Here is a 15,375-nt window from a genome sequence, read left to right as displayed (position 1 = left end):
AGGGACCAGTTTCATGGAAGACAATTTTTCCATGGATTGGGGGGGGGGGGGGGGTCGTGGCAGGGCGTGGGGGAGGCGTGGCAGGGCGGGAGGGAAGGTTTTGGGGTGATTCAAGCTTACCTCCTGCCATTCCTAACAGGCCTTGACCAGTACCAGCCCATGGCCCAGGGGCTGGGGCCCCCTGCTCTAAGGGACCCCAGGAGATTTGCAACCAGAGCAGGAACAGCTCATCCCCAGCTCCTCTCAGGCTAACCCCCTGAACCTGTCCCAAAGGCCCCCTTGTCTCTGACTCTCCAGGGGGCTGAAAGCAGCCCCGCCTCGGCTCACTTCTCTCCTATGATGTTTCTAGAGCCCTGTCAAGTCTCTCTCCTGTGGCTTTTTCTGTCCTCGGCCCTTTCTTGTTTCACTGTCCCCAGCTTTAGTAAACATACTCTCAAAATCACCTGGAAGAAAAAAATAAATATAACCAACATAAACTGAAATTCTGTGAGGTCTTCAATGAGTTTTAAGAATATAAAGAGATCCTGAGACTAAAGAGTTTGAGAAGTTTTGCTTTAGAATAGCAGTTCTCAACAGAGTGATTTTGTCCCCCAGGAGAATCTGGCAACGTCCAGACAAATTTCTAATTGTCACAACTGAGGAGTTGCTACTGGCATATACAGGTTACAGGCCAGGGACACTGCTAAACATCCTACAATGTACAGGACAGCCCCTGTAACAAAGAATTATCCAGCCCAAAATGTAAGTACTGTTGATGTTGAGAAGCCCTGCTTTTCAAGAATATTCAATGACCTATGAAAAATGTTAGTATTATGTAAGAGAAAAGTTACAAAACAGCAGAGATGGCCTAATTTCTATTTTATTTTTAAAATATATACATATGCATATAAAAAAGGTTAAAATATGACCCATGTATCAAAAATGATCATCCTAAGTAGGTGGAATACTTCTTACTTTCTTTAAATATCTCCTTATTTTCTAAATTTCCTATAATACATGATGTTTTAAAAACTTATAAATACGTGGGAAGCCTGTCTTATAAGGGCCAAATTCTGATGAATTGTATGATTCAACAGGAAATCCTCAACAGTAAAGTATGGAATTAGTGAAATGTCCAAGAACAAAAGCTTCTTGAATAGGGCTAGAAGGAGCATCCAAAACAAAAAACAAACAAACAAAAAAAAACCCCTGATTCTCAGGGCCTCAACAATAGCAAGAATCTTCAGAGAGGTTATTAAGGTAGTGGTTCTCCTAGACCAGATCCAGTCTCTTTTATTTTGCCACAGACAACTGACCTGGACAATATGCTTCTCACTGATTATATCATATTTGCTCTTCCTTCATTCTGAGCAGGTTCTGCTTTTTTAGGTTTTTTTCAATAAGAACACTGCCTGCCTGACTTTTGCAAAATTCCTTGCATAAAGAACATTAACAACATAACAAAAGCTTCTTTTCTCTTCTAGGTCAATCTTAAAAAGATTGAACCAATGCAGGCCCCAAAGCTTTTTCAGTCCTTCTACGAAGGCACAATAGTATCTAGCCTCAAGCAGGTATAAACAGATGTCAATTCTGAAACTAAATCAAGGCTGCTTGAAGCTGGCTACCAAACATGTAAATGTCGTTTTTTTCTTGCTAGTATGTCTAAGGCCAAACACATGCCTCAGACATCTATGGCAGAAAATGATACGTGCACTAGGCCATCAAACATCATTACAGCAACTATAAAAAAAGAAACATTACAATCTCAGAGGCTCCACTTAGTCTATTGGCGTTAAAAAGCAACACAAAAGATACAACTAGAGCATTGGCAGGGTGGCTCAGTTCGTTGGAGTGTCATCTGGTAACCAAAAGGTTGCGGGTTTGAACCGCAGTCCCAGCACAAACCTAGGTTGGGCGGGTACAGGAGGCAACCAATCCATGTTTCTCTCTCACATCGATGCTCCCGCCCCGCGCCCTTCCCTCCCTCCCGTTTCCTCTCTCTCTAAAATCAGTAAAACATATCTGTGAGTGAAGTTTTTTTTTTAAAAAAAAAGATACAACTGGAATTTAAATACAAGACTTGAATGGAAATTCAGAATGAGGGAAGTTGTGTAACAAGATCTGACAGGCATCTGGATTTGCAAAAAATTCCTCCTCCTGAGTAATGTTCTTGGAAGGAAACAGACTTTCCAAAGTAAGGAAGTATAGGCAGGCTAAGAATTAAAACTGGAGACCTGGCCAGAATGGCAGTGCAGCCTCCACCCTGGAAAATCTCTACTTACTCATCTGTAAAATAATGGGACACCACCAACTTAATTAAAACAACCATGTTTGCCCTGGCTGGGTTACTCAGCTGGTTAGAGCAGTGTCGTCCTGATCTGCCACGGTTGCTAGTTCAATCCCCAGTTAGGACACATATAAGAAGCAACCAATGAATGCATAAGTAAGTGGAAAAACAAATTGATGTTTCTCTCTCTCTCTCTCTAAAATCAATAAATAAAATTTTTAAAAAACCAACCTATATTCAAGGACAATGAAACCTTTTATCAAATGAACTGGCAGAGTAAGCCACAAAGAGTTTAACACTTTACATAAGTCAGTCCCTTACAAATGCAGAACCTCTTAACTATCCCTACTGAGGGACCAGGTAGGAAGACCCACATTTTAATCCTGATTGTACTACTTAACTAGTAGTGATCTACTGGGCAAATTGCTTTACCCCTTTGCTCCTTTTCATCATTAGCTGTGTCCAGCAATAAAATTCTATGATTCTACAGAGACAGAACATCAACAGCGTAAGATCACAAGCGAGAATGGTGAAATCAGGACTCTAACCTAGATTTCTTAAACTTCCTTAAACCCCCCCCCCAAAATTTTTTTTTTATTATCTATTTTTAGAAAGAGGGGAAAGGAGGGAGAAAGATTGGGAGAGAACATCAATGTGAGAGAGAAACATCCACCAGTTGCCTCTCCTAAGCACCCAGATTGGGAATCAAACCTGAGACCTTGCACTTTGCAGGATGATGCCCAAACAACTGAGCCACAGTGGTCAGGGCTTAAACTTCTTTAGTGATGACATTCCTCAACATGAAAGACATTGTAGAGCCAACTGGCTACACTTGAAAAACTACAATTCCTGAAAACCCTTCTCGGGGCCAATCTATACACTGGAGGAGGCCAAATTTTACTCTAGACTAAAGCACTGGACAGATAATGCACAAAATTAAGCCTGTCGCATGGTTTTAATATCAATAGCATATTCACTTTTAGTTAAAAACACTTCAGGGAAAAACATTCCCAACTCAGAGGAGAATCATTCCTCAAAGTACCTTTCCCCAAAATCAACTCTGAAAACTAACAACCCACAGGAAGACTTAAAAGAAAAAAAGTACAGATGAACAGTAGAATAAGAACTATAAGAAGAGGTATACAGGAAAAAAAAAAGGGTAACTTAGCCTTTGAACTTAACATTTTCTTAATAGTTTTATCCCCCCCTCCCCCCACATACACCTTCTAATAAGACAAGGAGCTGGACTGGTAACTAAGATCTTAACTGCCTCTCAGGCTCAATCCAGTACCTTAAAAGTGGCAGCTGAAAGTGCTCGCTTTGGCAGCACATATACTAAAACTGGAACGACACAGAAGATTAGCAGGGCTCCTGCACAAGAGAAAACAAGTGGCGGCTGAAAGACGGGACATGGGGAGAATGGAGGCTTTTTCCACCACAGGCATTCAATGGTGAATGGGAGGAGTTGAGAGACTAGAGTTTTGGATTTTCCTGAGTACCAGAAGCTGGGATGTGATGAGTAAGTGGTCATGTAACTTATCTTCCAAACTAGGATCTTTTTAAGAATTAAAGGAGCACTAGTAAATTGTACCAAGACAATGGGGAAATTGGGATGGTCTCACGTGAACCAGAGTACATGGTCACTTTAGTTATAAAGGATCCCAGCAGGCAGCAAGGCAGACAGGGGACCTACAGAGTTACCTTACAACCATATGAAGTAATCCTGTCTCACCTTATCAACCAGCAGCAGGCCCAGCAGAGGCAAAAGGGAAGATGGGAGTCTGCCTTTCCCCGACAGTCATCTGTGCCATTTGGATCTTATTTTAAACCTGTCAATGTCCTCAAATGCCATTTTCTTGTTGATTCCTACATGCCCCAGCCCTGGAATATTACTTCCATTTTAAACATGACCCCAATAGGAAAATGACACTCAGAGCACAAGGACTTGATCTCCAAGGCATATCAACTCTGTATCCTGAGCTGTGCATGATAGAATCTTGGTATTTAACACTGTGAAGTGCAAGGAGTGAAGAAGGTGTCAAGGAGAGTGTAAACATAAAGGCATGGAAACAGCAGACAACTAAAGTGACAAAATACTATTGTCATGTCTTTCCCTAAATCCCTCCCTGACTTAGGAAATTTGTTGTGAAAAGCAAGTGGAACCTAAAAGCAGAACCTGCAGAGCAACCCTCCTTATTCACCCAGTGAATAACCTTAGAAATAAAATGCCTTCTTTATCAGAAGAATGAAGTTGCTAGTGACAGAAGTAAATTTTACTTGACAGAACACTATACTTCCAGTTCATTAAGGATTAAACAGGCTTATCATCTGATCTAGGAGTTATACCTCCTTTTAGAATACGGTGTCTGTGAAAAGTGCTTCCAAATAACTTTCCAAGTGAGTGCTCTCTGGGCAAATAATCCCATGTTACATTGTTTAAACCTTCTTCTAAAAAGCACTTTATTCTGAACCACATTATTCATCTGTGCCTCAGGCATATTTTCTCCCCATGTATAATTATGAGGAAAGATACATATTTCTGTTGGCTGAAATTGAGCCAAATGTACTCAATCAGACTACTTTCAGCAGATATCAAACTCAAATTACAGGCTCAGTAAATACATATATATTGTTTGTACTTTTAGTGGGGCTAATAGAGAAGAGGAACCAACTTGGTAACCAGAGTATATGTACTCTTAGACTAAAGTAAGTGGGTTTAACCCAGTGTGAAGTTAGTCACATGATTTCTGTAAGCAAGTGTGGAACACAGAGTGTAAAAAGTAGACTTTAAATGATTGCCAAGACCAAAAGCCAGGTGAAGTGATTTCTAGCACCGAGAAAAATCTGCTGGAGGGTGAGGACAGCAGCTGTGACCAGAACAGTGCTTACTGGCTCCAAGCCTGCAGGTCCATCCCCCTCAGCACCGCCCCCAGTCCCCTGTTTATACATGAAGGGGGATAAAAAGCAGTTAGTAAAGTATCCGAGTGACAGCACTGAGAGACAAGAATGTAGGAAAAAAGTCAAATCCTTTTAAAATGTACATAACATTCTAAAAATTTCAGAGCAGATAGCAGCATGTCTTGGAGCTCATGCAGACCCAGGTCGCAAATCCAGCTCCACCACAAACTATAGAAGCTTCCACAAGTTAACTTCTCTAAACCTCAGTTTCTTCACTTGTAAAATAAGAATAACAGTACTATCCTAACTTAAGGAATGATGCTTTTAAGTATTAGATGTGATCATTTATGTAAATGTGCCTGACATAAAAAATGCCCCCAAATAATACTTGATAAATAACATGAATAAATATTAGCTATTTTTATTATTAAACATTTATTTTATAAACAGCATTGTCTCAATGGAACATCAGGTAAGGCATCCTACTTAACTGGTAGACACTGGGTAGCACTGTAGGTTTCTGAGTGATCAGCAGGGGGTGTGAGAGAATGAGAGTTAAGTTTTAGGAAGCTTTTATTGTGTTGGAAGTGGTGACCAGTAAGTAGGAAAGCTGAAAAGAACAAAAGCTTAGGAAGTACCTATTGGAACAAAATATTCTACAAAGACCAGGGTAATAAAAATCTGTTTTTATCTCTAGAATTACATTTTACTTCATTTTAACCAGAAACAATGTATAGTAATATCTATCTTTTTCTACAAATGCCCTACCTGTTCTCTGCATTACAGAACCCTCAACAGACATTTATCAATGTTCTTTCTTGATTCTTCAGCACTTAGTTATGACAACTAATACAAAACTTTCAAATCCCCTTGGTCTTTCTAGACTACAGATTATACTGGCCATTTTCCAGGTGGCAAATAAGCCATATTTGCTTTAGCAGAGGGCCTGGTACACATTACATGCTAAATACCTGTTAAAGCAATAATTTTTATAGTTATTAAGATTAAAGAAGCACACATAAGTTCACACTAAATATTTTTAATGAATAAACAAGATACTTGTGTGGAACATGTTAACTTTACAGCAAAACACAGAAATACAATTTATCATCTAAGAGGAGCAACTAGAGTTGTATATGTGCTGAGAAATTGCTAGCATTCAGCCTTTAATTCTTTAAAAAAAGATCCAGAAAAACTAGCCTACCCTATAAGAAAAAAAAAAAGAGAAACATAAAAAGGCAACTTAGAAACAGCGCCCCCTTCCTGCCCCCCAGGAGCTCTCCCTCTCTGAGCACTACTGTGCCTTTCACTTCCCCCTCTTCTTCCTTCCAGGCCCGGTACCTCTGCCCTTCTTCCTTCCTAAACTCCAAGGGTCCTTCTACTACCTCTGTAACTTTCTAAATAAGCTTTCTCTCTCTCTCTCTCTTTTTTTTTTTTTTGGCGGGTGGGGCGGGGGTAGGTAAAAAAGAAAGAAAAGGAACAGCCCCTGCCTGGGAGCTATGGGCCCTACTTAGGGTAAGGACTGCCAAAGGCCAGATGGGCAGCTCTGGGCTAGTCACTTTTCTATTGCTCCATTCCTTATCCATAAAATGAAGATCTTTCCTTCTTTCTAATTCAATCAGGAAGAAAAGAAGATTAAAAAAAAAACTTATCTAATGCAATATTTCCTAAGCTTCCGTCAACCTTGATCATCTTTTGATTTTTGCTTCATCCACATAAACATATATACACTATTTTTCTTTAAATTAATTTTTTAAAACTTAACCACACTTTAAGCAATAAATCCATTAAAAACAGTATTTTATACATGCTAGTTAACTGTTCTAATAGGTATAAAAATAAATGTACTATTTTTTTAAATTCTCACTCAACAATATGTTTACTGATTTGAGAGACAGAGAGGAAGCAAGAGAGAAACACCGACTTGAGAAACATCAATTGGTTGCCTCCCACACTCATTACTACTGGGGATGGAACCTGCAACCTAGCCATGCACCCTGACTGGGGATTGAACATGCAACCTTTTGGTGTATGGGATGATGGTCCAAACAACTTAGCCACCTGACTAGGGCTAAATGTACTATTAAAATTTAAACATTTCTTCGAAGATCACCTAAAATCAGCTTACATACCCAAACTTTGGCAAACAGTAACCTAACCCTTATAACTTAAAAATCAAAATTTTTAAAGGACAGAGAATTAAGTAGATGAGAAATGTAAGTTCAAAAAAAAAAAAAAAGAAAAAGAAAAAGAAATGTAACTTCATATTCTCACAATAATCTAAGGGTTACTCCTCAAAGATTAATATTCAGTTCTTTAATTATAAGAAACAATATAATGTAAGGCACCAAAATTGTAAACAGAATTGATTCCTTCTTAATCTCCATCTGAATTAGGATTTTAGTTCCTTTAACCTTAAAAGTCTTTAATTCTAACCTTGAGTATATAAATCCAGACTAAAACAATAAGAAAAGCAATTACTTCTTTCTTGAAACCATGAAAAAGAAAAAAAAAAGATTAAAATCAAACACTTTATTAGCAATGGAAGTGCTCAATGCAGGAGAAAATAAATGCATCCACTTCTTAATTCAGTATCCAGAAAGCAGTATCCATTTGTGTCTCAAGTTTTACTGGGCAAAAGAAGTTTCCCTGAACTGAACGATTCCAACTGTACCCGACAATCCAATCTCTCGATTCCCAGTGAATGAGCACACACTTGCACCTGGCTGACACCTCCTTTCTATGTGGTGACTGAGGGCTGCCACTTTTAGGAACTCTTAATAATCAAAAATGCATTGGTGTAAGTCAAGTCACTGATGATTCTTTGTACATACTGAACATAAAAAGACAACTTTTTGATGTACTATAATAACGTCTAATAAGACTGGTGGTCATCAGTTAAACCTCACTAGGTTATTTTTAAGGGGAAGTGACAAACTGGAGCATAATTCTAAATTTGCCAGTCTTTGATAGATACCACTTAGCTGACTGAAGAACAAGTGAGAAAAATGTGCATCTATAAATATCCCTGTTACCTTATCCTTATCACATGATCTCTATAATTTATCATAGCAATGTTCTCCAAGACCATCTCTATGAGCCTTCTTTCTTTCCGACTAAAGCTCATGAGCAAGAGGATTTTTGCTATATTAAGTATCATAAGCCAGGGAAAAATCAAATATCTATTAAAGTATCATAGAGCAGAGGGGGAAATTAAAAAGGGTCATGCACTGTTACAAATGTGAAGTAAATGTTCCTAAATGCAAGCTTATTGAGAGCATGATTCATCATCTCTGTTCTTCTCATAGCTCCTGTCTTACAAATAGTATGCATTCAAAAACTATTTGTTGAACTAATAAACAGACCAAAGAATAAAATTTAAAACCTTCAAAACACTGGCTTTTCAGTAAATAGAAAAGCCCAGAAGAAAATCCAAGAATTGATTCCCTTAATCACCCTGTCAAAATATAAGCGCCATGACAGCTCTTCAAAGTTAGAAATCTGCCCTACCAAGAGCTATACTTCTCCTGATACACTTTCTACTGGTTCAAGAAATTCATCCTAATTAAACTCATGAGAAGTCTAATAAAGTCAAACTTTTAACTGGCTAAAGCCAAACACATTACCTATAGATAATATGCTCTTACATAAATTTATTTACAAAAAGCTGATTCTATAATATAAAATGTGATATAACTAATGATTAGGCAACAGGAAAATAAAATCATTAATTAATGGGTTCAAATTAAGCATAGAGTTATTATCATAGTCATTATCTGATGCTTAAAAATATGATTTGATGCCTATACTGGGATTGATCTTACTCACGAAGCAATTTTAACAGTTCACTTCACTGAGATCTTTCTCAATTTTTCACACTGTACTCTACCATGTGTAATAAATGTTAGGTTAATTATGTCAGTTTCCTAAAACAGCAATTTCAACCTTTTTCATGTCATGGCACATATAAACTAATTACTAAAATTCTGTGGCACACTAAAAAGTGTATTTTTTGCCAATCTGACAAGAAAAAAAATAGGTGTAATTTTGCCCTGATCATTGTGGCTCAGTTAGTTGGGTATCTTTCCACAAAGCAAAAGGTCATTGGTTTGATTCCTGGTCAGAGCACATGCTGAGGTTGTGGGTTTTGTCCCTGGTCAGGGTGCATTCAAGAGGCAACCAACTGAAGTTTCTCTCCCTCTTTTTCTGCCCCCCTTCCCATAAATAAATAAATAAATAAATAAATAAATAAATAAATAATCAATCTCCCCGCCCCCGCCCCGTATAATTTTGGTTCATTCACACCAGATGGCTATTGTTCTATTAGCTGTTGTCATTATTTTATTTGACAATCCAAGGGAAAAGAGGTCAGGTGCTCCAGATTAAATAGTCAGGCATTTCATGTTTTAAGAATTCTTGCCACCAGTTGAAAACAACTGTTCTAAAAGCTTTTTGTAAGCTTCAAGTTGAACAGCAATATTAACAGTTGCACCAGCAGTAGCAACCAGAGCGACAGCATAGGCTAGGCCCTTGTTCTAAGTAAGAACTTTACAAATATTATTTCATTCAGTCCTCACCACAACCGTGTGAGGTATTACTGTCCTTATTATATGGATGAGAAAACAGAGGTTAAGTGACTTGTCAAAGGTAACCCAGTTAGCAAGTAGTTAAACTGATATTCACATCCCCTTCCCCGACTAACTCCAGAGTTCATGCTCTTAATCTCTTTATATAACTGTGCATACCTAATAATGATCAATAAAAAGACCCATGTGAAATAGAAATCAAACTAGTTATCCCAGTTATAAACAGAAGACTGAGTTACAATCCAAGTCAGATACACACAGAGCTTTCTGACTAGTCTCTCAATCAGATCCCAAGACGTTCATCTTCTTCCCAAAGAAAAAAGACAATGTAAGGAAACATATAAAGGACTCCATTCCAGGGAAAAGAAGCATAAGAGGAGGCAATGAAGGCAATGGAAAGTACTACATGCAACCAAAAACTTAAAAAGTTAAATCCAGGATATCCCCTAAATATCTGTACTAACATAACATCCTTGATCCCTTGATGTGATCTCTTGTAACTAGAACTTCAACATACACTGTTCTTCATCCCTAAAAAAGCTAACACATAAATATTTAAGAGATTTGCAGGCATCAAGCATAAACTGTTCCTTATAAAAAGTAATGTTCACTCAAACACATGTAGTTTACAAAGTACCTTTGCAGATAACATTTCATTGAATACTACTGCCCTGTTAGGTATGAGAGCAATTTGTTATCCCCATTTTACAGATGAGGAATGAAGGGACTTACCTTCATACTGTTTGTGACTGGTCCTATCATGCAGCACCAAACCCCAGCTCCTTCCACACCACATGTGCTTCCTCATTCCACATCAAAAGGTCACAAAACTATCCTGTCTGCCCCCTTTGCCCAGGTTCATTACCAATACTGTAAGAACAAGTGTCATCTAATAATGACACCATGAATTATAAGTATAAAGGGGAAAGAAAACAAACTCAGCGTTTTCTCTGAGGCCTGGCATTCTGTTTAGCTCCCAACCTAAACTTGGCCTAATGGAGTTCTCACAACGGCCCTTCAGTAAGTGCTGGTATTCCCATTGCATTGTTCAAGAAACAGACTCAGAGAGGCTCAGCAACTTGACTAAGGTCACATGTTAAATGACACAGCTTATTTGACATTACAGTAATGTCCTTTTCTGATCAACAACAAAGAAAAATACTATTTTGGTTAAAATATTTTAATGTTTTAAAATGTCAAAAAAAACACCCTCCCACTTGCTGTCACAACCTCACTTAGTTGATGATGGCCTTTTGGCCTTCCTGATTTTCTCTGGTTTACTCTTACTATCTGCTGGCTTCACTGGGTCCTGGAAAGAGGGCCAGCTGTTAGAACAAAAAAAAAGCAATGTAGCCTTAACAAATAGCATTTTATAAAGCTACAGGAATCATGCAAATATTATTTTTGCCCTAGGTCTAATTTAATTCTATCAAATAGTATGTGTCAGTTACAAGAAATAGAAGCCTGACCAAATAGTAAGGAAATAAGAAGAGTGAGCAGACTGTGAACAATAATTATAGTCACCACTTTCTGAGGACTTTACCAATCCAGACAAGATATCAACAACAAAGTGCACAAAAGTAATCTCATTACCATCCTAGAATCAGGTCTCCCACCACCTTATTGTGAAGCATTAGGGATAGACAGCATTAACCTCAAAATACTTTTGTGCCTCTCCCCTCAGGTGTTAACTGCTAAAGAACAATGACAGATAAAATGTAAACATGGCACTATAAACCGTTTTAAATATGGAAAGATTGTTGAAAGACTCCCTAGAACAAAATTTAATTAGCATTAACAACTTAAGCTGTATTTATTATTCCCAGAGGGGGCTTCCTTTATCTGAAGCAAACAGGAGGAACATTCTGTTAGCCCAAGTTGTAGTCAATGGAATTTGAATATCTAAAAAGGCTGTTAAGCAAAATTCTGTGTTCTGGGAACAAATAAGAAAAGCTAAGTCTATCTGAGCTAAACTGGAGGGGTGGGTGGAAAAGCCAGCTGGAAGGACTAAAAACAGGGTAGCAGTAGATAAAAACGAAACAGGAAGAACTGAGCTAAAGGAAGTATGAGGGGAAGGAGGAATAGGGGCAAAGAAGGCTGGAATCCAGAAAATACTGGTGGATCTGGGCAACTCAGACCTAGAAAAGGAAGGAAACAAATGCCTAGAACCAGGTTTGTCAGAGCCTGACCTGTGGAAAGGACCTCATCTTCTACGGATTAAACTTAAGATAAAGGAAATGAACTGGTCAAGACTAGAGAAAACGGAGTTCATTTAAGACACACAGGAAGGTCCTGAACAAGGATAACAATAACCGGTAGAGAATGGAGGCAACTTATTAGTGCTTTTTAGAAAATGTTAACTTTACATGGGTAAATTGTATGACATGTGAATAATATCTTAATAAATCTGTTGTTTTTAAAAAGTGTGTTAAACTGGGCAATGTATGTCTGTACTTATGATTTAATTGAAATGATTAGGTCAGTCTATAGAAGAGTGCCCCCCCCCATTCCCTAACCCACTAGGGTAAGTTTATACTTGTGTCTGGGAGCATCTCTGTTGGAATACACTAGTCTGTAAAGGAGACAGGATTATAAATACAGAAGGAGCAGATGCGGCGGGGAGGGGAACTGGGAGATTTTAGAGACCTTCCCCCATTTTGTCTTTGGAATTTTTGGCCCTGTGGGGGAAGAAAGCTTTTGTTTGGGGTATGCCTTGAAGTGGAATATGAGGTTTCTTCCGGGGATGATCTAGGGTCAAAATCTACCTAGTCAAAGAGAAAACAATCTGGGGTGAAAAGTCAGTTCTGGAGAAACCCTGAATGTTCATCGTGAAATGACCATACACGTCGTATCTCTGTTACCCCCAAATTGGACTGCACACCCCGTGTCACTTTGATAATCACGAAGAAAGACCGATGCTTTGCCATGATCTCAGAAGTTTCTGGCGAGCTGCCCACTGACGTAAATTAGGAAATCATTCGGGGACCAGCCTGGGTGAAGCAAAGCGCCACGTCCAGCGCTGGACTGACTCCCTGCTCCTCTCAATGTAGGGAAAAGGAACGAAGGGGGCAGAAGGCTAGCGGGAACACCACACCACCCGTCTTCACCCTCGTCCGTTTGGCCGGGTTTTGGGGAGCCGCCCCCAGCGTACCCCGATCCCCACTCGCCCGCCTCGGGTCTGCGACCCCCAGGAGGAGGGCGGTGGCGAGCGCCCCCTCGAGCCCCAGGCGCACCTCCCCCGGGGCAGCTGTCGCCGCGGCTGGCCCGGCCCCGGCCCCGGCCTCCCCGGGAGCAATAGGCTATCGATTCAGCTGCCTGTCGCTAGGAGCCCCGGGAGAGCGAGGCCTACACCGCCCGGCCGGAGCCCCGGCCTCGATTTCGCCACTTTCCCCACACCGGCGGCAGAGCCGGGGGCAACCCAGCCCAACAGGGCGGGTGGGAGGTTGATCTGAGACCACCTGCAACGGCAGCCGCGGGGAGGGGTTTGCGGGCGCGGGGCTCCCGCCAACAAGTCTCCCGGGGTCTCCCAGTCGCCACCCCCTGCTTCACAAGTTGCGCATTCAAGTTCAGGCCGGCGCCTTTTCGCCTCCAGAGCCCTCGACACTCCCGAAATCATAATAAAAACATGACGAAAGGAGATGGAGCTGGGCCCGTAAGGGCGCCGAGGGGGGCGGCCAACAGCGACCCGCCGCCAGTCACCTCCCCTCCGCTCACCCAGCCAGCCCTCGACCCCTCCGGCGGCCAGCCCTGTCACCGCCCGTCCTCAAGGCCCCTACCCCTGGACGCCGGCGACGGGGGCTCGAGCTCCGCCTAGCCTCGGGCGCGCCTCGGCCTCCTCCCCCTCCAATCCCCAAGATGCCCCCACACCTTTTAAAGTACGCGGAGGAAGAGTTTCCCATCAAACTTTGTCAAGCGGTAACCTCGCCCCCCTCCCAACCCACACTTTCGGGGCAGTCGGCGGGAGAGATCACTTTACACTTGGGATGAAGAGAATTAAGGACCTGTCAACCATTTTGGGTCTTTTTTATAAAGACATCCTCCCCTTCCCCTCCCTCCCTCCCCTTGCAATGGTTTTAATTTGACACCAAACCTTCCCACCGCACAAGGGGGGGTGGAGGAGGGAGGAGGTGGGGACGGAGGGCAGGAGGAGGGTGGCGAGGGAGAGCGAAAGGGGGAGATTGGAAAGGGGCCGGGAGGCGCGGGGAGGGGAAGGGGGTTGATTTACCTGAGACCAGCCACTGGCCTCCATTGTTGGAGAATTCAATGGCATTGACACAGCCGAAGTGGCCGAGGAGGTCCTTCTTGTAGAGGTTTCTGCAGCCTCGCAGGCGTCTCCGCTGAAAGTCCTGAGTGAGCAGGGGGTCCCCATGCAAGCCCCGCTGGGACAAGAAGCCCACCACTGACCTCATGCTGCCCCCCAGGCCAGCTCTCCTCTTCATCCTGGAACCGCCGCCGCCGCTCGCGCCGCCGCCCCTCCCTCGGCCTCACGCGCGGCCGCCGCGCTCCCCCCACCCAACCCTCCCCCCGCGCTGCGATCCGGATGGTTCTTTAACCAGCCATGGCAGACGGAGCGAGGTGTGCAGACACTCGGTGGCGTTCGCGGCTTCCTGATGGTCCCCTCCCTCCCCTCTCCCCCACTCCTCCAGGCTCCTCCCTCTGCTTCTCCGCCTCCTGCAGCAGCTGATCCCCAGCTGTGGCCGCGCTTCCGCGGGCCGCGGGCGCCGGGAGAACGCGGGCGGCGGCTGCCCCTCCCCCGCCGCGGGCTGCTGGCCGGAAGAACGCGGGCGGCGGCTCGGCTTTCCCGCCGCAGCTCCACCTCGCGCGAGGACCCAGGTGGCGCTGGGCGGAGGCCCCGCGGTACCCCCTGATCGCTGCACTCTGTTAAGTTGAAGGCGCGTAACAATCAAAGTGGCCGCGGGGCTGCGGGCTCTCCTTGCTCCCCCGGCGGCCGGTGGTCCATCGCCTCCTGGAGGCCCAGCGCCAGGACGAGTTTGGCTCCCCGTTCTTTTTTTTTCGGTCGGGAAAATGCAGCCCGAGGGGGCAAAGAGATGAGGGAGAACTGCGGGCGGAGGCTTCGGTTGTCTTCCCTCAGTTCGTGTCCTCCTGCGGTCGCCCGAACCTTGTCCAAGGGAAGGGACCCAGGAGTTAGGACTGGACTCGGGGTAAGGTTGCTTGGGGATTTTGTGGGTGTATCCGTTCCAACCCCCACCAAATAAATTTTTAACACTGCCCACGCCCCCTTTAATTCCGTGCTCTAATTCTCCCTCCAGCTATTCGGTAAAAAAGGCTAAATTGTACCGTCTGGTAGATAGGTAATAGAGCGGTATTTGGGAAGAGAGGGTGGGGAAGGAGGATTCTTAAAGAAATGAAAAAAAAAAACAAAACTGCCAAAACCGAGTTGAGAAAGCTCTGAGACACAGGAAGTACTTGTGTCCATTAATTCCAAGTATATTTGCAAGACACAAGAAGCGTTATTCGGAAATAAGACTATGCATCTTGTTTCAATGGGTGCGGTGAGGTCGTTTTCAGGGTCTTAAGTGTGCGTCTCTCAGGCTGTATAGCTGTTAACCAGCCACTAGTTCCAGCCAGAAGAGGGCTCGGAAGGAGTCTTGGCCTTGACCCCAG

General features: G+C 42.7%; 1 protein-coding gene and 1 pseudogene across 4 annotated transcripts in view; one reads left to right on the top strand and one right to left on the bottom strand.

Moving 5' to 3' along the window:
- DCAF5 (DDB1 and CUL4 associated factor 5) overlaps window positions 1-14,213 on the bottom strand; it is a 99,291-nt gene extending 85,078 nt beyond the window's left edge. For 3 of the 4 annotated variants that reach the window (XM_054567374.1, XM_054567375.1, XM_054567376.1), the window contains exon 1: window positions 13,976-14,189. In XM_054567374.1, the coding sequence (XP_054423349.1) occupies window positions 13,976-14,189 (214 nt within the window). Of the gene's footprint in view, window positions 1-13,975 lie in introns of all 4 variants that reach the window. The other variant, XM_054567377.1, reaches the window with a different exon arrangement.
- On the top strand, window positions 3,578-3,646 carry LOC129066123 (uncharacterized; annotated as a pseudogene).
- Window positions 14,214-15,375: the final 1,162 nt, after the last annotated feature.

Source organism: Pteronotus mesoamericanus, unplaced genomic scaffold (genome assembly GCF_021234165.1).
Source record: "Pteronotus mesoamericanus isolate MK-2021 breed Mesoamerican mustached bat unplaced genomic scaffold, CSHL_Meso_final contig_182, whole genome shotgun sequence".
Lineage (NCBI taxonomy): Eukaryota > Metazoa > Chordata > Mammalia > Chiroptera > Mormoopidae > Pteronotus > Pteronotus mesoamericanus.
This window is presented reverse-complemented; position numbering and strand designations above follow the sequence as displayed.